General features: G+C 41.9%; 1 protein-coding gene across 2 annotated transcripts in view; it reads right to left on the bottom strand.

Moving 5' to 3' along the window:
• Positions 1-19,975, bottom strand: part of TBC1D9B (TBC1 domain family member 9B) — a 37,405-nt gene that overhangs the window by 5,198 nt on the left and 12,232 nt on the right. Inside the window, exons 7-19 of one of the 2 annotated variants that reach the window (XM_069077646.1) lie at positions 18,090-18,305; positions 13,917-14,060; positions 13,215-13,365; positions 12,615-12,829; positions 12,000-12,117; positions 10,383-10,668; positions 6,741-6,870; positions 6,509-6,607; positions 5,583-5,651; positions 4,730-4,970; positions 4,096-4,161; positions 1,562-1,633; positions 1,077-1,127 (exon numbers count right to left, since the gene is read on the bottom strand). In XM_069077646.1, the coding sequence (XP_068933747.1) occupies positions 1,077-1,127; positions 1,562-1,633; positions 4,096-4,161; positions 4,730-4,970; positions 5,583-5,651; positions 6,509-6,607; positions 6,741-6,870; positions 10,383-10,668; positions 12,000-12,117; positions 12,615-12,829; positions 13,215-13,365; positions 13,917-14,060; positions 18,090-18,305 (1,858 nt within the window). The remainder of the gene's footprint in view (positions 1-1,076; positions 1,128-1,561; positions 1,634-4,095; positions 4,162-4,729; positions 4,971-5,582; positions 5,652-6,508; positions 6,608-6,740; positions 6,871-10,382; positions 10,669-11,999; positions 12,118-12,614; positions 12,830-13,214; positions 13,366-13,916; positions 14,061-18,089; positions 18,306-19,975) is intronic. The other variant, XM_069077647.1, reaches the window with a different exon arrangement.

Raw genomic sequence — 19,975 nt, 5'->3', positions numbered from 1 at the left:
AATTTCAATCACCAATTCAACCTGCATCAATATTCTGACTGACAAAGCAACATGATAATAAAGTCTTGGTGACTGGCTGGCAGTGCAGCAAAAATCCTGTACTCAAGAGTCTGTGCACCTGGGGGTCCATCTCAGCTCTTCTACTTACTAGCTATGTGACCACTGGCAAATCATTTGACTTCTTTACTAAATGTGGGGGTAGACAAGATGATGTCTAAGGGCCCTTCCAGCTTTAGTCTCCTTCTACTGGCCTAGCACACATGTCTGGTATTAAAGTTCCAGGTTTCTCAGGCAATTTATTTCCTTGAGTCCCTGCTAGGAGCAGACTGCAGCTCTGAGAACTGCTACTAAAGTGGATAACTGCAGGCACCAAATATTCTGCCCCTGCTGACTTGGCTAAGACAGTGCTATAGGAAAGGAGAACAAGTATTAAGCTTCTCTTTCCCCTTTACCAGTTGAAAACGCTATGAAAAAGCCTGCTTTAGTCTTTCTGCTTGGGAGTATGGCCTTTCAAACTCAATATTCATATTTTAAACAAATCATTCAAATCAGGTGTGTCCCAATGTCATGCAAGCTGCCTTGTAATTTTACCAGCCAATCTGTGCAGCTGCTCGTTGCCATAAATAACAACATGAAGCATCACTAGCACCTAGCACAGCAGAATATAGTAGGTGCTAATAAATGCTTGCTGAATCGATTTTAAGTAAATTTTAAGTAAAGAGTGTTTTACCATTTCCAATTATTCCACCCCATTTCCCTATGAGACAATATCATTATGTTCACTTTGTAGATGGAACGACTTGGGTGTTAAAGGTTATTTTCTATTGCCTTTAGCAATAAAGTGTGTATTAGAGTTCATAGCTCCTCAATTCTGAATCCTGCTTAATCTCTCTAGGCCACATTCCCTCTCTCATCATGGGTCAGAAAGGCTCAAGCACCAAGAATATTACAAGCTAGATAGATATGCCATGAAAAACTCTGATATGATAAACCTACAGAAAAGACTGACAATGATAATGCTTCTTTAGGGATATGTGTTCTTAGTGCAAGAAGGCAGCACTCTGCCTGGGACTGACCTGGAGTCTCACAGTGCAGGAAGAGATCCAGGTCTGAGACAAAAGGAGATACTGAAGCATCCAGGAGGGAGGAGAGGGGATGGAAGGAAGAAGAAAAATTCAGGGAATACACAGAGACACTGAAGAATCCGAAGTTAAGAAAATAGGAACAGAAATGCCAATGAGCTTCTTATGCAAATTGCTGAAGCAGGAAAGGTGGGTTTTGCCGCAAGAGCATCTTTCTGGGGCCTCCCAACAACATGTGGGCATGTGCCCTGGCAAGCAGCTCCTCCTGGTGGGGACACTTGTTTTCACAGGAAAGTTCCTTACTCCCCAGGGAGGGGGGAAATATAGGCAGCAGCAGTGCCCAAGCCCTATGGGCTGATGGGGGGGGGGGTGCCTCCCTCTGAGGGACAGAAGGCCCTGAACTACTGATGAAAACATCTCACATGCCACTCAGAGCCCAACTGAGGCCCCTGGGTCGGACCTTTTCTTGCTTGCCTTACCTTCTGCTGAGAGGTCTTCTGGGAAGTAGTGTGCTGCCTCAAGAGCTGACTCTGCTTCCTCTGCGCTCAGGGCTGGGCAGAAAGAGCAAGACAAAGAGGGGAGGGGAGTAAGGAGAGAGGGGAGAGTGAAGTGGTCATTCCAGCGCTATGTTCCTATGATTGCCATGGTCATTTTCAACACCATCAGTTAAGAAAGTGAACTGAGAAAACACATCCTGGCATGCTCTTCTAGCAGCTTATAAGGAGAGAAGAGGAAAGGCTGAGCCCCTTCCTTTTCTTTCTCATGACAAGGAGAAGGCTACTGTGGTTGGTCTTGAAACATCTCAAAACAAAAGAACCAATGAACAAAGAGGTGTTTTTTCTCCTCTCCAGGGAAGTCCTTAACTTATTTGTGCCTTTGATCCCATCCCCTCCTTTCTCCTGTGGAAGCTTGTCCTATTCATTTTCCAACTTCCTAGCATAATATTCAATTTTTCCTTATCCACTGCTTCCTTTCCCTGTGGACTATGTATGTGTATCCTTCTCTTGGAGCCAAATCCCTAGAAAGAAGCTAGCTATATTTGTTGCCTCCAATTCCTCATTTTCCCCTTCTCAAATGTTTCCCATTTGCTTCTAAGTGTGACACTAGACCGCACCTATTCTCTCTCTGAGGTCATCAATCTCTCTGAGGTCTCAACTGCCAAACCCAGTGGTCTTTTTACTGTCTTCATCCTTCTAGACTTCTTTGTACCTTATTACCCTGCTGACTACCCTCTCCTGCAATGCTCCCCTGCAGCCTAATTATGACTCTACCCCCTTTGCTTTCATGACACTGTTCTCCCTTGATTCTCCTGTCTGACCACATCTTCTCAGTCTCTTTTGCAGGATCATACCCATATTCCACACCCTAAGAGTGAGTGCTTCCTGAGGCTCTGCCCTGGGGACTCCAGTCTGGGTGATCTCATCAACTTTCAGGCATTCAATTATTATGGCTATTCAGATAACTTCCAGGTGTACACATCTAATCCTTGCACCTCTCCTGAGCTCCAATCTTGAATTACTGTCTGCTTGATACCTCTCCCTGGATCCCTCCTGACATCTCAAACACAACACAGTCAAAACAGAACTCATAATCTTTCTCTTAAACCCACCTCTCCTAGCTACTCTGATTCTTGGGCAGATAACGCCGCTCTTCCACTTGCCTAGGATCCCAACCTTGGGGTCTTCCTTGACTCTCCTCCCTCACAGAACCAATCAGCTGCCACGTCTGACCAATTCTCCCTCCACAAAAGCCTGGCACAAGGCTCCTCTCCTCCACTTCCTCAGCACCTTCGTTCAGGCCCTCATCATGTCAAACCTGCACTCCTGCCACAGGCTCCTAATGAACCTCCCTGCCTCCAGTGCCTCCCCTGTGTCAATGACAAGGCTGACCACACCATTGCCCTCCTCAAGATCCTCCAGCAGCTCCTTAGTGACTCTAGAATAAAACCCAAACTGACTGGCTTCACATTGACAGGCCTTTTCCTTCTAGCTCTAGGCTACCTTTGTAGACTTATTATTTCTCACCTATTCAACTTTCTAGACTCACAATAAATGTCTGCTAAACTGTATCATTAAATTGAAGTTAACCACAATTTTGGAAGGTAGTAAATGCAAGTATTATCACCCGAATTTTACAGTTCAGGTATCTGAGGCTCAACGAGGAGAAGTGACTCACTCAGGGTCACAGCTAACAAATGACAAGTCTTACTACAAATCCAGGCTCTTTTCAGTATACTATATTGCCTTATGATATTACATCATATTACATGACATTACAAGAAGGTTGTTAAAGTCACAGTGGACAGGAAGGGATTTAAGACTGATGTCATCAACATTCTAAGCGGTGACAAACAGCTATGCTGTCCCCTCCCTTTTAAATTTGTTTAAATAAACTGGGGATTGTGCATAGTAACTCACTTAAGAACAACCTGAAGCTAGTCTAAGCCAGCTGAAAAGTTTTGTGGTGGCTGTAACCTTTTCTTGGCTGAACAGTAAGCACCAGGGGGTGCAGACTGACTCCCCAGCACGGGATCAGTCTTATCCAGATGGACAAGCCTTAGGACAGCAAACAGCATAACATTTCACAGACCCCACCTCGCCTACAGGACAGACAAAGTACTTCCACACAAAACTCACTTCTCCCTCAAAGCCAGTCTGTCTTTACTGTCATTTCACATTTCACTACCTCAAAAGCAGGGGGATGCCTTTGGCCCTTCAGGCCATGGAGACTTTCTTCCTTGGCTGGGATCTTGTGAGGCTGCTGAATCGAGCTAAGTGAATTCTTGTCTAGGAAGAAAGTGGTTTTGTGCTTTCTCTTCTTGCACCAATGTGAAACAGAGATCTGAAGGACCTTTTCTTTATTAAGGAATGCTCTAGATACCTTGCATCGCAGGCTCTGGAAACATTCAGTAGGGCCTCAGGCAGTGAGCTACAAGGCATTTAGAAAACACTTAGCAAGGGATCTCACAGCAGGGACCTCCACTGGGATAAAAGTAAGCACAGAGTTCTCCTACCTGGAGGAAGATGTAGCTTGTAAAGAACTTTAAGCTTCTCTGTTAGGTCTCCATGATACATCCCACCTATTTAGAAAAGGAATGTAACTATTCAGATTTAATTCAGAGACACCATCAGGCAGAATTCAGAAAAACACAATAGGGTGCAGCCATCACTTTAAAAGAAGTGTGTCTAGTGGCACGATTCTCTATCCTGTGAATTATTCAGGAACTGACGTGGGACAATACTGCCTTGTCCTCTACCAGCTCCTGTGAGATTTACCTGGCTTCTATATCTAAAACTTTGGACTTCTTGAGAGATTAGTAACTATTTAATTATGAAGTGGTAGCCTCATTAGCATTATTTCCACACTCTCTCACCAGGCCTGAATGAAGAATCCTTGGTGGAATGTGGAGGACCAGGAATTACTCTCTGCTTGATACCTCTCCCTGGATGTCTTACTGACATCTCAAACAGAACACAGTCAAAACAGAACTTGTAATCTTTCTCTTAAACCCACCTCTCCCTTTTCTAGGCTTCATTTTCAACCATATAATGAGAAATTTGGACAAAATATGAGTTCTTGCTAGCTCTGTGATTTATCATGTAGTATTAATAGATGTGGGGGAACAAATAAGCCCTAAAGACACTTACTCATCCCAGTCACAAACTCCTTGAAGTTGATGAGAGAGTCCTTGTTTTCATCCAGAAGTCTGAACATCCGTCCAGCCAGCACTGGAGTGTGAGAGCCACAGGCCCAGGGAGTCAAGCTGACAAAGAGTTCCCTGAACTGGTTCCCATCGATTCTGTACTGCTCCAGATAGGGGAGGCTCTGGTCCCTCCGAATGGCTGCCATGCGGTTGTTTCCCCAGTAACAGCTCATCAGGTATTTGGCCTACAAGTAGAAGGAGTGGTTTACTGCACTGGATTCTTCATATGCTTCTAGAGCACAGATTCTTAACCTTTTTTGTATCATGGACCCTTGTGGCAGTCTGGTGAAACCTATGGACCCATTCTTGAAAAATTTTTAAATGCATAAAAAAATACATAGGATTACAAAGAAAACCAATTATGCTGAAATACAGTTATCAAAATCTATATTAAAAAAACTCCAAGTTCATGGACCCTAGAACTCCTGGGGAATCTAGGGACAAAAACAAATATCTAAGCTGTCATCCTTGTTTAACCCTATGTTGTCTTAGTATAGTCACTTTTGTCTGGCTGTAAGCAGATAGTTAAAAGAAAGTAATGGGAATAGGGAGGTAGGAGAACAGAGCTCGGGAATTACTAAAGTTCATCATGTTTAGGCTAACGTATAACATGAAATGAACTAAAATAGAAAGATGTGCAGTAAATGGACAGCTGGACGGGACACCTGATGACCAGCAGGAATCCTGTAAGAGAACCTCTCCTTTAGCAGAAGGCCTCTCTGCTGCTCTGCTTTGTGGAAGTAGATTTGATGAAGGAAAGCAGGATGGAATATGCAACGTCCATTCTAGAATCCTACCTTAAACACCATGTAAAGCTCTTCTAAATCTTCCATGGAAAAGCCAATATCACTAGATATAGCTCGGACCTTGAGGTAAAGAAGAGAATGAATTTACGGAACCTAAAGTAGGCAGAATCATACAGTTCTAAAATGGTAAAAATGAAAATCTTTTAGAAAACAAAACATTTTCATTTCCAGATGGGGGTATAATGTAAAAGGGATGTGTGTGTGTGTGTGTGTATGTGTATGTGTGTGCCTGTGCTAATACCTGAGGAGGAAATCTAAGTATATGGCAGTACCACACAAAACAAACAGCTCCAATGGATTTTCACGCCAAAGTATGGTAAATTACATGAAAATGGTTACAAGTTTCTTATATCCCTCTTCAAAAAGATGAGGTAGGTCCCCAAGGCTAACAGATCAATAGGCTCACCAAACTTTTAAATTGGAATTTCCTAATTCTTCCCACGTTACCTCCAAGAATGAAAAAATGTTGAAGTAATGATATAAACTGGGAAGACATGAATGATTGATTACTCACAGAGTAACCCCTCACCACAGCACATAGAGAACAGGTAGTGGTCTCTACTGCTCTCAAGCACAAAGAAGCATAACAGCAGTATCAAAGACTATAAGTATTCATCAGTTTCTTCAGAAGGAAGAGAGATCTGTACCTGCCCACCCCAACAGAATGGTAGAAACAAAACTCAAGTTTACTACATTGTGAACAGTCATAGTCATTTCTGGCCTGAGTCCATCAACCAAGGTCATTTGGAAATGCCAATAATTGACCTGGCATATTAGCCATCAGGCTGAGAGCTAATCAGAACTAAATCATCAGTGATGATTCCAGTGATCAGCAGTTCCCCTCTAGCTGATAGAGAATATTCTGGGAAAAAAAAACCTACAGATGATTCCCTGATGAAATCTGAGGTTTCACATACCACACTCCTTTTCGCTGTGTCCTCCAAGTTCTGGATGACTTTTAATCTTTGCTTAAACCGCATTTGTTCAATGTCATCTCCTCTTAAACTGCTAAATTTCTAGAAAAGGAAATAAGTCAATTAAATATCTCTAGATAAAAGCACGTCAACACTTGTATGCCAACATCCAAGTCAGTTAATCACCCTGTATGTACAATTGTTAAGTAAAGTCAAACCTAGTGTGATTCCTGACCTCATATGATGTTTTCAAGAGTTCAAAAATATCGATTTTAGGAGGAGGTTCATCCCCACTGGTGAGTAAGGCGTGCAGGTGTGGAATAGGGGGAGAAACACTTTGCTTATTCACCACATTATCCAGGTATCTGTGATTAAGAAGGTGGAAAACACGTATCAGTTTAGAAAACAGTGAGTGAGAATAATAAATAGGCAAATCAAATGGAAAAAGCTCCTTTGGGGGCCTGTCTTTGGCTACTCACTTATTTTTCATATATGCTCATGAAATGTACACGTTCAAGTAGTCTACTGGGAGCCCTTCACTGGGTTGGAGACATCTTCCTTCTGAGTCAGAGAATTCCAATGCTTCATGACACTCTTAGAAATTTAAGATGCAACAAATAGTCTGTAACTCTATTTTGGCTCCATTTGCCCTAAGAAGAAATCCCTTAGTCTGATTTCTTCGTTCAGGCTTTTGGTTCAAGAAACCCTGGCTGCTTTGTCTCTATGATGACAAAGGTAGGATAAGATACACAACTTGGACAGAGGCCACCTGTCTCCACTCAACTTGGAAGCAAACAGCAATCCAGAAGTGAACTGACATTTCTGTCAAGGCCAGCAAGGCCTCAGCAAGATTCAAGACTTGGCTGCTGGGAGACAGTGACACATACTGCTGAATAAAGCTGGAGGAAGTCATGCAACTGTGCTGAGTCCATTACAAACTTATGTTATTTAATCTTAACTCTGCCTTCCCTGCAGCAAAGCCCTCCTTTTCTTCATCCCAAACTGAGTGTTTACTCTATTCTCAAAAGTAGCTGTCCCAAACCCTCTCTTCTCCTCTCAAACCTCATACTTGAGGCTTGGCCTTATACTTTTATCAAGAAAGAGGCCATTTGCCATTTGTACCCTTTTCTTTCACTGACTCTATCCCCTTGATACAATCTTCTACTCTCTTTTCTCCTTGTTCCAACTCCTAATAAAGAGGAGGCCCGTTTTTTTTGCCAAAATCAATACCTTTACACATATTCTTAATCTCCTCTTTTCCTTCCTTTGCCAGCCGACTGCCCCCACAATCTTCCTTTGCCTCACTCTTCAACCTTTCCCTGTCTACTGATTTCTTTTCTGTTATTTACAAACATGCCCAAGTCCCTTCTTTTAAAAAACCCAAAACAACTCACTTCACCCTTCCATCCTCTTAGGCTCCGTTCACTGCCAAAGAGTTGGAAAAAGCTATCAAAACTCCTTTTTTCTGCTTCCTTTCCTCCCACCCACTTTTTAACTCATCGCAGTCTGGCTTTCAACAACATCATTGCTCAACTGACACCACTCTCTCCAGAGTTACCAAGGATTTCTTAATTGTGAAATCTAATGCGATCTTCTCAGTTCTCATCCTATCTGACCTCTTTGTGGCATCTGACACTGCTGGCTATCTTCTCCTTCTGGAAAGTATCTCTTTCTGGCTTGTCATGATACTGCTCTTTTGGTTCCCTCCTCTCCTCTCTGCTGCCAAGGTGATCTTCCAAAAGCACAGGTCTAACCAGGTCACCTTTTCACCCTCTATAAATTCTAGGATCAAATATAAAATCCTCTTGTGGCTTTTGAAGTTCTTTGTAACCTAGCTTCTTTCCATTTTTCCAGCCCTTGTACACTTTCCTCCCCTATGATTCGGCAGCATGGGCCTTCCCACTGTTCCTCACACACATTCCATCCCGATTTGATGCCTTTTTTTTAGCCATGCCTCATGCCTGGAATGTTCTCCCTCCTCACTTCCACCTCCTGTCTTCCTTCAAGCCTTAACTCAAATCTCACCTTCAGTAAGAGACCTTTAATAGTTTCACTCTTACCATTCCAACGTTAGTGTCTTTCTTTGGAGTTCACTTTCCACTCACACTGCATATATCTTGCACATATAATTTTTGTGCATGTTGTCTCTCCCACTAGAACATGAGATCCTTGAGGGCAGGAACTGCATTTTTGCCTTTATTTGTATCCCATTGCATAGTGCAATGAATGGCACGTATCAAATGCTTGTTGACTGCCTGACCTGCCTGCTTATTTTCAGGTTCCTTTGCTGAATGAGATCATCATTCACATCCTGCCTAACTATGGTTGTAGCCCAAGGATTTATCTCAGAACTTTTCTTCTTTCTCTATATACTCTTGGTTACCTCACCAGCTCTCATGGATTTAATACCATTTCTATATATCTATATACAGATCTATATATCCAATGAAATTCAAGGTTTCACATACAATACTCCTTTTTACTCCAAGGACTGAATGGCTTTTAGTCTTTGCTAATTTCTCTCCTCAGCCCTAATAGATATTTCAACTGGATTCTCAAAGGCATCTCAAACTCATCATGTCTAAAACATGGCTTGTTATCGTTCCTCTAAACTCATCCCTTTTTCAAAATATCCCATTATTGTCAAGGCCACTACCATCCTTCCCTTCACCCAGGGTAACAACCTCATTGTCATATTCAACTCTTCACTCTCCCTTACTCCATATATCCCCCCTCACCCTGGTGCTGCTTCATTTAGGAGCTGGAGAGTCAAGCTGAAATAGCATCTAGATGAAGATGGGTGGCTGGTGCTCTCTGCCCTTCCTCTCTATTTTCTACTGCTACTACCTAATACACTAAGTAGTCAAGGTTCTCCACAATCTGATGCTATCCTATTTTTCTACTCTCATGTCCTAATATCCCCCCCGTACATGATAAATGCTGTCCAAACAAGCTTGTTCTCTGCCTGTATGTCCCCCAACAGGCCTTACCTTTTCCTATTATTTTTTGCTTTTTTTTTTTGGAGGGGGGAAGGTAGGGCAATTGGGGTTAAATGACTTGCCCAAGATCACACAGCTAGTTTTGTGTTAAATGTCTGAGGCTGGGTTTGAACTCAGGTCCTCCTGACTCCAGGGCCAGTGCTCTATTCACTGTGCCACCTAGCCCCCCTCCTCCTATTTTTGACCTTCGCTCTTGCTATTCCTCATGCTTGGAAGCAAACTTCCTTTGGAACTATTAAGTCCCTATCCATCCTTTAAACCTAAACTCTACTTTCTCTAGGAAACCTTCCCTGGTTCTCCCATTAGTAATGACTTTCCCCTTCTGACCTCATTTTATCTACACTTCCGTTGCTATGTAATGCTAAGTACTTGTTATTTACTTTTGGGTCTTTGCCCCTCCACTAGACTGTCAGCTCCACAAAAGCAGGGGCTGTGCTTTGCCTAAACCCTGCATCCTTCTTACTGCTGGTTTGTGTTCTGTACAGTAGATACTTAATCAATGTTTGCTGAAAGAATGACTGAGGCTGGACAAGGTTCTATGTTCCCCTAAAATAATTTTTTCTTGCTCAATGGTTTGTTCTCATAACAGCAGCCCACTTGGGCAAGTGTGTGGCCTAAGGAGTATTAGAAAACAACTTAAAGAACCACAAAATATTAAGAGATGAAAGAGCTGTTAGATATCATCTAGACCAGCCCCCTTAATTTTGTCCTGCCATCAAGCAGTTATCATAGTATAAATTTTTAGAAGGATCAGTGAACAGAACATATCAACCCACTGGCCATGTGTGAAAATGTATACTCTCTGCATACCTAAGAGGAGGGCAGTATGCTTCATAAGACCAATGGGCTAATCAAAAGATAGGGGAACCATGAATCACCTGCCCAGAACTGTCATGGCTTCACCTTCATCATTGCAATTCAACAGCTGCCCCATGTTGGCATCCAGGATGGCCAAGGAGACCTGCAAAATAAGCTTGATTCCTTCGTAGAAGAAACAGTCAACGATGACCACAGCGCTTTCAAAAGGCATGACACTGAGGAAGAGAGTTAGAAACCAGGAGAGGGAGATGGTGGAAATAACCCCCAGTTCCTGCATCTTCTCTGAGAGCTGAGGCAAGAATTCCCTTGTGAGCTCTTCAAAGATACCTTGGTCCACAAGCGCACCTGAAGGGGAAGAAAAGAAAGCTTATGGTAAGCCAGGGTATCCTTCATCTTCTCTCTGAACCTGGGTTATGGATATTCTTATCCTGGTACAGATTTCTAGTCAAATCATTTATAACTTATTATAATAGGATAAAAGTCCACTAGTTTGGGGCCCCTCTACTACAATCTCTGATTCATAGTAACAGAAAAATGGCTTCCTTCCTTGCCCATATTCTTTTCTTACTTTGCTACAAACACTTATTTTCTCCTAAAACTCTAAAAGAAGAAAAGAATATAACAATTCAGTCCCTAGTGGTACCTGGATGGTACAGTGGATAGGACCCCGAGTAGGCCTGGAGTCAAGAAGGTCAAACCTGGCCTCAGACACTACCTATGTGACCCTGAGCAAGTCACTTCACTTCTGTTTGCCTCAGTTTCCTCATCTGTAAAATGGGAATAACAAGAACACCTATCTTCCAGGGTTATTGTGATGACCAAATGAGAAAATATGCATATTTCACATTTTCAGAATGTCCAATGTAAGAATTCAGTTTTTAGGCTGGTGGAAACTTAGATCTGAATAGTCTTTAGTTCTAAAAAATGGAGTTTGTATCTAATAATTTTCATCAACAGCTGCTAAGTAAGGGTACTATGTTAGATACTATAGAGGTCAATTCTATCACTAGTGTCTTCCTTTGATGCCTCACAGTAGTATAGAGGAAACCATGGATTTTCAAGGGCTAGGCTAGCGGACTTAAGCTTGGGCAGGATCCACTATGTGGGAAAGGTTTTGAGGATGGTTTTAACAGCAAACTATCATCCAAGGACCCGCTGAATTAAGTTCAGAGAGACTGGTCATAGGATGATGAATTGTTCCACCACAGAAACTCCTAAAGGCTAAGCCCTGGAGGAGTGTGATCTATAAAAAAGGGAACTGCAAAGTCAGTGAAATCACAGCTCTTTAACTATGACCATATGGATGGAGGGATTACTATAATAAGCACCTCTGACATTTGCAAGAGGTTTCTGTGGTTTTCAACATTTTTTTTCTTCTAGGATCTTACCTGATCCTCACAATAAGCCCATGAGAAAAGCAGGGCAGAGATTAATATCTCCATTTGATGGATAAAGATATTGAGGCTCAAAGAGGTGAATAATTTGTTGGTGGAACAGCCAGCCAGAAAGTTTCAGAAGCAGGACTAGAATTCAGATCTTCTAACTCCTTTGGCTTTTACTGCTCATATCACGTCTCTCAAAGTAAATCCCTTCCTTTTAAAATACTTGTGCTTTTCTTCTTGCTCAATAACAAGACAGACTGACTCCCAGAGCCCCAGGGCTTGGGGCCAACTCACCCACCACCCTGGTGTTGTAGTAGTCGGGCAGCATCCTCTCACAGAGCGCCACCAGCAGCCAGAAAGCCTCTTCCTCATTGCCGTACAGAAGCAGCACTGACGTCACGATGTTCATAGCCTGTCAACCGTCCAGCCAGACAGACACAAGAAGGCATAGAGAACAAACAGTATTGGAAACAGGGAGCTCCTATTTTAAGCCATTGCATGTATTAGTCCATCCTCAGCAGGGAAAGCAAGGCCACTCTGCCCCAGGACCTGGCCCAAGATTGAATACAATGGGCACTTCATGTTTGTGGAAGTGAACGGGGAAACTTCTATTCACTGTTATTAAAGACAATTTACTCTGAGAAGGAAGCCCCCATGCAGTCCAAACCAGAAATGGGTGAAAGATAATACTTTAACAGGAGGGACAAGAGCCAGTCACCAGAATTTGTTTTTCTATTCCTTCTCTGTGCTGGGACACACCCAATTCTGTCTAAATCTTGTCAGGGGGCATCTGCTTCCATGGTCTTTGGCACCAACTGCAGAAAGGCCTTGGAGTCTTAGAGGCCACAGGGGACTTTCTAGCTCTAGCCATCCCTGCAAAAAGGACCATCAAACTGGCAGGTGTCTAACCTGGCAGTATCCAATCGTTGGGTTTCGGAAAGCATACGCAGTTAGCACTCGCCGGAGGGCAGCGATTCCCATTGCATTCTGGAAGGCTGGATGCTCAGGCATGGATCGGTGCAGATCTCTCTCAATTTCCTCGGCAGCAAGACTTTGCTTGCCCATGGATTTCTCCACTAGCTCAGCATAGTATCCAGGGTGCGTCACCATCTCATTCCAGGCTCCTGCAGTGGAAATACACACAGCACTCTGACGTTCTCAGAAGAGTTTATACCTAGGGGTTCAATAAATTTCCAGGCTGGAGAGTTTACAGAAAATAAGAGATTGGGGGATCAATTCCAAGCAAAGGCAAAGTTTCGGTCCACTCTGTAGCATCTGCTTTATTAGATTCTAGAACTCCAATAGCTACCAAGACTCAAGCAATAAGGAGCAGTGGGGAATGCAGGCCCACTACATGAAACTGGAATGTGAGGCAAACTTCTCCCCCCCTCCCTAATCTATACTCCACTCCAGTGGAGTTACCTTGTAGCAGGAAGCAGATGTTCTGCCTTAAAGGACTCCCTGAGAAGGGAATTCCAGCTGTGTGACAGTGGTGAGATAGCAGCTCACCTGAGAACAGGAGCCAGAGCTCTCCACGGAGGCTCTCAGGGATACCCTTCAAGACCAGCTCCCGGGTCTTTGCTGTACGATACATGCACATGCCACGTCCATACTCAAAGAAGTGAATATTCCAAGATTCTTCTTTCATTTTCTCCTTTGCCTTAGAAAGAAGAGTTGTTTATACTTGTGGATTCCACAGGCCTTATGCAAACATGCCAGGCCAAAGCAATATACACAGAAAATGTCTTTCACTGCCAAATCAATCACCCATAAAACACTGACCACCTCTCAAATTGCAAAATCCTGAGTCAAAAAATGTAAGTGCTTAGCAAGCTGAAAGGAGACACTGACCTCAATTCCTTATGATTTACAGCAATTAATGAGTATAATGCCCTAAGACTGTCTCTTTCTGAATAGTTTAAGTCCAATGTTACATTATGTCGACTGAAATAAACTGGCTTCCATTGGTTTCCCAGAGACTCTTCCCATCTCCAGCCAGAGGACACGCCAGTTCTGCCTCATCTGCAGTCTCTGGTTTGGGGTGGGTACATCAGGGCCTTGTGGGTTTTGGTAGAGAAACGCTAATGGCACAAGGAAGAAGGAGCCCATACATGTGCCTGTGCCCAGTGATATCATCAGCTTCTTCCTCTCTTGAGAACCCAACACTCATTCAAATTCTGGATCTCTTAATCACAACAGAGAAAGTCTTACCCCCTTGGGTCCAAGAAACTCTGTGGATGAGTTTTTCTGAAAAAGTTTGAGAAGTCCGTGAGAAGCAGTTGGGGCCTCCTCCAAGAAAGAGGTCAGCTGACCGCTGAGGGTGGCGGATGGGCTGGCAGGTAGATCACTGCCCTCCTGAGGAAAAGAAAAAGCAGGTTAGAAAGGTTATCCGATTTATCTGTTAGCCTGATTATACTGGCTAGTCAAAGACTTCATTCTCCAAGGGCCAGACACTGACAATGTACTCTTCATTTTAAAAATCTTATTCTTTTATTCTGAAATCAAACTTCAATAAAAAGGGCATTTCTCTATACACAGAATCAAAAAAGAAGGTTCTCTCTGCAACTACTAATCTATTTCATACTGCTTATTGTTTTTTTAAAAAGCATATAATAAATTCTACATATTACGTTCTTATGAATATCCTTTTCTTTGTACTTTATTAATATTTTTCTAAAACTTAAATTTTATTTTAAAATCCTCATTTTCTCCTCTCCCTTGCCTCCATTTGAGAAAGCCAGAAAAACATAACCTTTTACAAAATGTATTTGTTAAGCAAAACACATTCCTGCTTTGATCATCCTCGACCCTATGACATATTGTCTCAATTTATAGCCCACTGGTTCTCTATAGGGAGGTGAGCAGCATGTTTCATCTTGAGTCCTCTGGTTTTGTGGTTGGTCATTGTGTTTATTAGAGTTCTTAAATTTTTCCAGGTTGTCTTGTCTTTATACTATTGCTATTGCATAACTTGTTCTCCTGGTTCTGCTCACTTCACTTTGCATCAGGTCATACAAGTCTCCCCAGGTTTCTCTGAAAGCAACCTTAATAATATTTTAATAGCCCTCTTTTTGGGGGAATATCACTTTTGTTAACATTCCATTCCTCAACTCCACCCAACTGAAAGAAATAAAGAAAAAAAAATTTTACAACACATTAGGGTAGTCATGTTTATAGGGGCCATATTTCAAAAATCTAAGTCTTTCTGAGTCATGTGTCCATCACCTGGTAGGAGATGGATAACATTTCGACACATGTTATCCTGGAGCATAGGCTGGTCACTGCTTTGATCAGAGATCTAAATTCTTTTAAAATTGTTTTTCTTCACAACATTGTCATTTTTTTTTTTTTTGCCTTTTGGAGGGCAATTGGGGTTAAGTAACTCGCCCAAGGTCACATGGCTAGTTTTTGTGTGTGTGTTAAATGTCTGAGGCCGGAACTAAACTCAGGTCCTCCTGACTCCGGCGCTGCCCCAACACTGTCATTTTTATATAAATTGTTCTGTTTCTGCTCACTTCACAATAGCCACGATATTCTGAAGTTGTCTCTTTTATCATTTCTTACAGTGCAATAGTATTCCATTCCATTCATATATTGTTCAGCCATTCTCTAAATGCCTATTGTTTAACAGGCAATCTAACATGTTCCCATAGATTCTAGTTTCTTTTCTTTTACCCCCTTGTAATCTCTCCTTCAAGATCTTGAAGTTCATTCTGCTTTCAGCTACCTCCTCCTTGATATTATCCTACCCCTTAACATCTCCTTCCTGTCCCCCATATCCCTTTAAGTTTGATATATTTCTACACCAAACTCTTTGTGTGTCTATAACGTGTGTTCAACCCTCCTTTTCCTGTTTCAGATAAAAGTGAGATTTACTATGCCCACTGTCCCACCCCTTCCTCCACATTTGCATATTCTTGTTAAGCACAACTATGAAAAATAACAAATTCCATCTCCTTTCTCCTTCTTACACTAGTGTATTCTTCCTTCTACCTTTCTTTCTCTTCCCCTTCTTCAAACGCTCAGAACAGGAACTCTGACTCCTTCCTTTCTTATTTAACTCCCTAGTACCCTATGAAGACATTAAGGTTCTGAAAGGATACTTGCTTCTGTTCCCCTTATTATGACGTTAGCATTACACCATCATACAACCCTGTACAATGGCTCAAATACATTTACTTTTAGGTCTTTTCATTCTAAGTGCCTGAAAGTCTTCTATTCTATCCCCCACCTCCACCCCCGGCCCCATGGGATCATGGCTTTGTAGGGTGTATTATTCTTGGTTGTAAACTGCCTTTTATAATACTGTATTCCGCAGCAATCTGATGGATTCTTTCTGTCTTCATGTTGCCATGAGGGTTCTAATATTTCTGAGTTTTCATTTATGATTTCTTGAAATATAGTATCCAGAATTTTTTTACTTTGATCATGGCTTTTAAAAAGTCCAATGATTACTGAGTATCTCTCCTTAACCTATTTACAGGTCTGTTCTTTTAGATATTAGCTATCTTATGGATTCTTTTATTTTTTCAATATTTTGATTTTGTTCTAATATTTTTTGCTACTGCATGGAGTCACTGATTTGTTTGACCTTTTTTATTTTTCAGGAATTTCATGATTTCCTGGGTAAGTTTTTCCATTTTCTCTTCCAAACTACTTATTGTCCTTCCAATTCTTCCTTCTAGAGTTTTTAATGTCTTTTTTAAAAAAGTCTCGTTTCATCTCTTCTAGGCCTTCATGTAGTCCTTGTGGAAAATCCACTTTTTCTTTAATTCAATATTTGCAGATGTTATACAGATTGCAATAATTTTTATACTGGTTGGTATTTCTTGGATTTACTCATCTCTCCAGCTTTAAGTTCCTGAATTGGGGGTTCTGGCCCCGTCCTGCTAAGTGTTGCCCTGAGTGCTCTGGGTTTTACTGATGACCTCCACCACCTCTTCAAGGTTTAGAGTTGGATATTCAAGACCTCTCTGACATCTCAGGGTAGCCTTAAGGACTTCAGTGTCTCTAGGTCTATGCTGTCCTGCTGGTTGCTATTCCTGCTGCCCAGGGCTTCCAAGGTCCCCACCCTGGGGCTTTCTCAGGGTTCTGTTCTTGATGCCTCCTATCATAGAACCTTGTAGGCAACATGATTAGAGCTGTACTGAAATAGAATGGGCTACCTTGGAATGTGGTGACTTCATCCCTAGATGAAGTTTTTAAGTGGAGGCTGAATGACTACATGTCAGAGATACGATAGAGAGGATTTCTATTCCAGTACATGTTGAATAAGATGATAATTGATGTACCTTCCAACTCTGAGAGTCTATGATTCAACTCAAGAGCCTACAAAGGCTTCTTGTTGGATCAAGTCTAAAAATAACTTCTGTTATCCCTCAGAAGAACCTCCTGATAGATTTAGGCTGGTCCCCTCACTCTTCCCTGAACACACCAAGCAGACTGCCTTTTTTCCTTTGCTCAGGCTACTTCTGCTCCCTAGGATGGCCTTTTTAAAATAAATATTTGGGTAAAGGTACTTTAAATCTTTGTTTAAAATGTCTTGTCATGTTTTCTGTTTAGATAGTGTTTAAAAAATGTAATGTTCTGAGGTAAAAGGCAAAACCTCAGAAAGTAGGCATGACAGGTTTATACCTGATCGTGCATTAGAGTCATTGTTAAGGGGTCTAGACAAGAAGTAGTTAACATGGAAATCTTGCCACTATGCACATATCAACATGAAGCGACGGGCTTTCCCTGTCGGGGGGGGGACTGAAAATTCCTAGTTACATCACAATTCAACTGATAGCAGAAAGAGGAAAAGAACTTCACGTGTAGAAACTATCACGAACAAAAGAGAAACAATAGAGTCAGGAGAGTATCCTGGACTGAGAGCAGAAAGTATATGTTGGGGGCGGCTAGGTGGCACAGGAATAGAGCACCAGCCCTGGAGTCAGGAGAACCTGAGTTCAAATCCGGCCTCAGACACTTTAACTTCTACACTTCTTACTTTTTACATGAAACTAGCCATGTGACCTTGGGCAAGTCACTTAGCCCCAATTGCCCTGCCCTCCCCCTCCAAAAAGAAAAAAAAAAGTATATGTTGAAGATTATAAAAGATAGATTCAGAATGAGGCCCCTTGATGGAGGGCTTTCAATGATTCTGAATTTGACCAACAGGTGAGGACTGGAGAACCTTTTTTTTGACTAAGGGCCAGCCATCTTCAGAAAAAAATGAAGGCCACATACAGTTTAAAAAGCAACTTGACTAAGGCATGATTTTTAAGGAGAGAAAAAAGTGAAAAGTTCAACTTACCCACTTCTTCAATTAGGAACAGTGAAAAGAAAAACTTTATTCTGTAACTAAAAAAATTTAATACATGTCAAATTTTGCTTTCATCTCACCTCCCCTGGTGGTGGGTCTGTGACTCCAGTCTTCTCTCTGCTCTCTGAAGCACATGGCTTCTTAGCTGATGTTTTCTGAAGGAAATCAGAGATTCTCTGGACCAAAAAATCTCGGTCCTTTAGATTGGCAAACAAAAAGGTCATTTTACTTTTGGTACTAATAGACAGAGGGCTCGGCAACACACTGGAGCTGTCGGCTTTTTCAACCACTGTCACCTGCAAAAGAAGAGACATTTGCTTCATTATTCTCCCTTGAGCTACAACAGAAGCCAAACACACCCAAGAAGTAACTATTAAAGGGCACATGCACATAATTAGGAGTTTCAGAGTCTCTCCTCTTCTCAAAACAGACTGAATTTGGAAGCTGTCTTCTTGCAATGGAATTTCCCCCTTGAAGACCATATTGAAGACTATGTATCAGAGGCAATGAAGGTGTGGCCACAGTGATATTTCCACACCTTAAGACAGGAAACTAGATGGGTCCTCATGCCTGAAATATTCTCCATCCTTATTTCTGTCTCTTAGAATCCCTGGTTCCTTTAAAAAAAGACTAAGCTCAAGTGCTACCTTCTTCTTCTTTTGGTCACACGGCTGCCCCCAAGTGCTACCTTCTATAGAAGGCCTTGCCCTGTTCCCTCAGTAGCTGATTCCTTTCCCTTTAAGCTAATTTTCTATATATTCAGTGTTTATTTTGGATATCTCTATGCATATGTTGTTTTTCTCAACAGAAGACAAGTTCCTTGAGGGTAAGAACTTCTTTTATCTTTTTTCTTTTGTATTTTTAGCACTTAGTGTAATGCTTGGCACACAAATAGACAAACAAACTAATAAATAAATAAATGCTTTTGACTGATGTTGAGGCTTGTGGAAACCAATCTCATTTATTTATATTTGCAAAAGAATCAAAGGATTCCCATGTCTAACACATGTTTTAAACAGAATTTATCTTTTTTTTTTTGGCTACAAACTGGAATAAAATGATAGCTAAGTCTTACTGCCATTATTTATGAATAGTTCCTGGGGCAGCTAAGTGGCACAGTAGATAAGAGTGCCAGGCCTGGAGACAGGAAGACCTGAGTTCAAATTTGGCTACAGACATTAGCTGTGTGACCTCGGGCAAGTCACTTAACCCCGTTTCCCTCAGCTTCCTCATCTGGAGGAGGGGGTAGAGAAGGAAATGACAAACCCCTCCAGTATCTTTGCCAAGAAAACCCCCAAAAGAGGTCACAAAGTCAGACGTGACTGAAACAACTAAACAACAAATGAAGAGTCACAATATTTTGCACTTAAACAGTAACTTGCAGTCAAGGCTCTCCAAGCATTTCCTACACATTAACTGCTTGCAAGTCTTGGGCCCTACAATGTGAGTTATTATCCCAAATCTTGCTCTGAAACTCTCAATCACTGTGATGTCTTGAAACAGAGTTCAGGACCCCAGGATTAATTGGTGTGTCTCTTTTTTGTGGTCTAATCTCCTCTCAGACACAGAATAGCTGTTCTTGTCCTTCACAATGGGTCCTCCTGAAAGTCGTGGAGTATTCACCCAAATGGAAAAGAAAGTCCTTAATACACTGTGAACTGCTGAAACTCATAAAAATAATCTAATCCACTGACTCAAGTGATGCTCCCTCCTACACAGTATGGCTAACAGCAAACATCATACAGCAATTAATAGACTATCTCCTGCCATTTCCAAAGAAAGATTTTTTTTATAGGCTCTCCCCATCCCCCAACATGTTTTCTTCCACTGTCCTACATGAACATCCAAATGCCACCTAGAAGTATAAAGGATAGATATATTTAACTGCATTTGATAGATGAAACACAAAGATGTGAAGTAATGGCCAAAGTAGTTAGTCAGAGAGAGAACTCAAGTATCCCAATTC

The sequence above is a fragment of the Petaurus breviceps genome, unplaced genomic scaffold, assembly GCF_028583685.1.
Source record: "Petaurus breviceps papuanus isolate PSGF00001 unplaced genomic scaffold, PetGlider_PUasm1.0 90994, whole genome shotgun sequence".
NCBI lineage: Eukaryota > Metazoa > Chordata > Mammalia > Diprotodontia > Petauridae > Petaurus > Petaurus breviceps.
The sequence above is the reverse complement of the archived record's forward strand: the minus strand, read 5'-3'. Positions and strand labels throughout refer to the sequence as shown.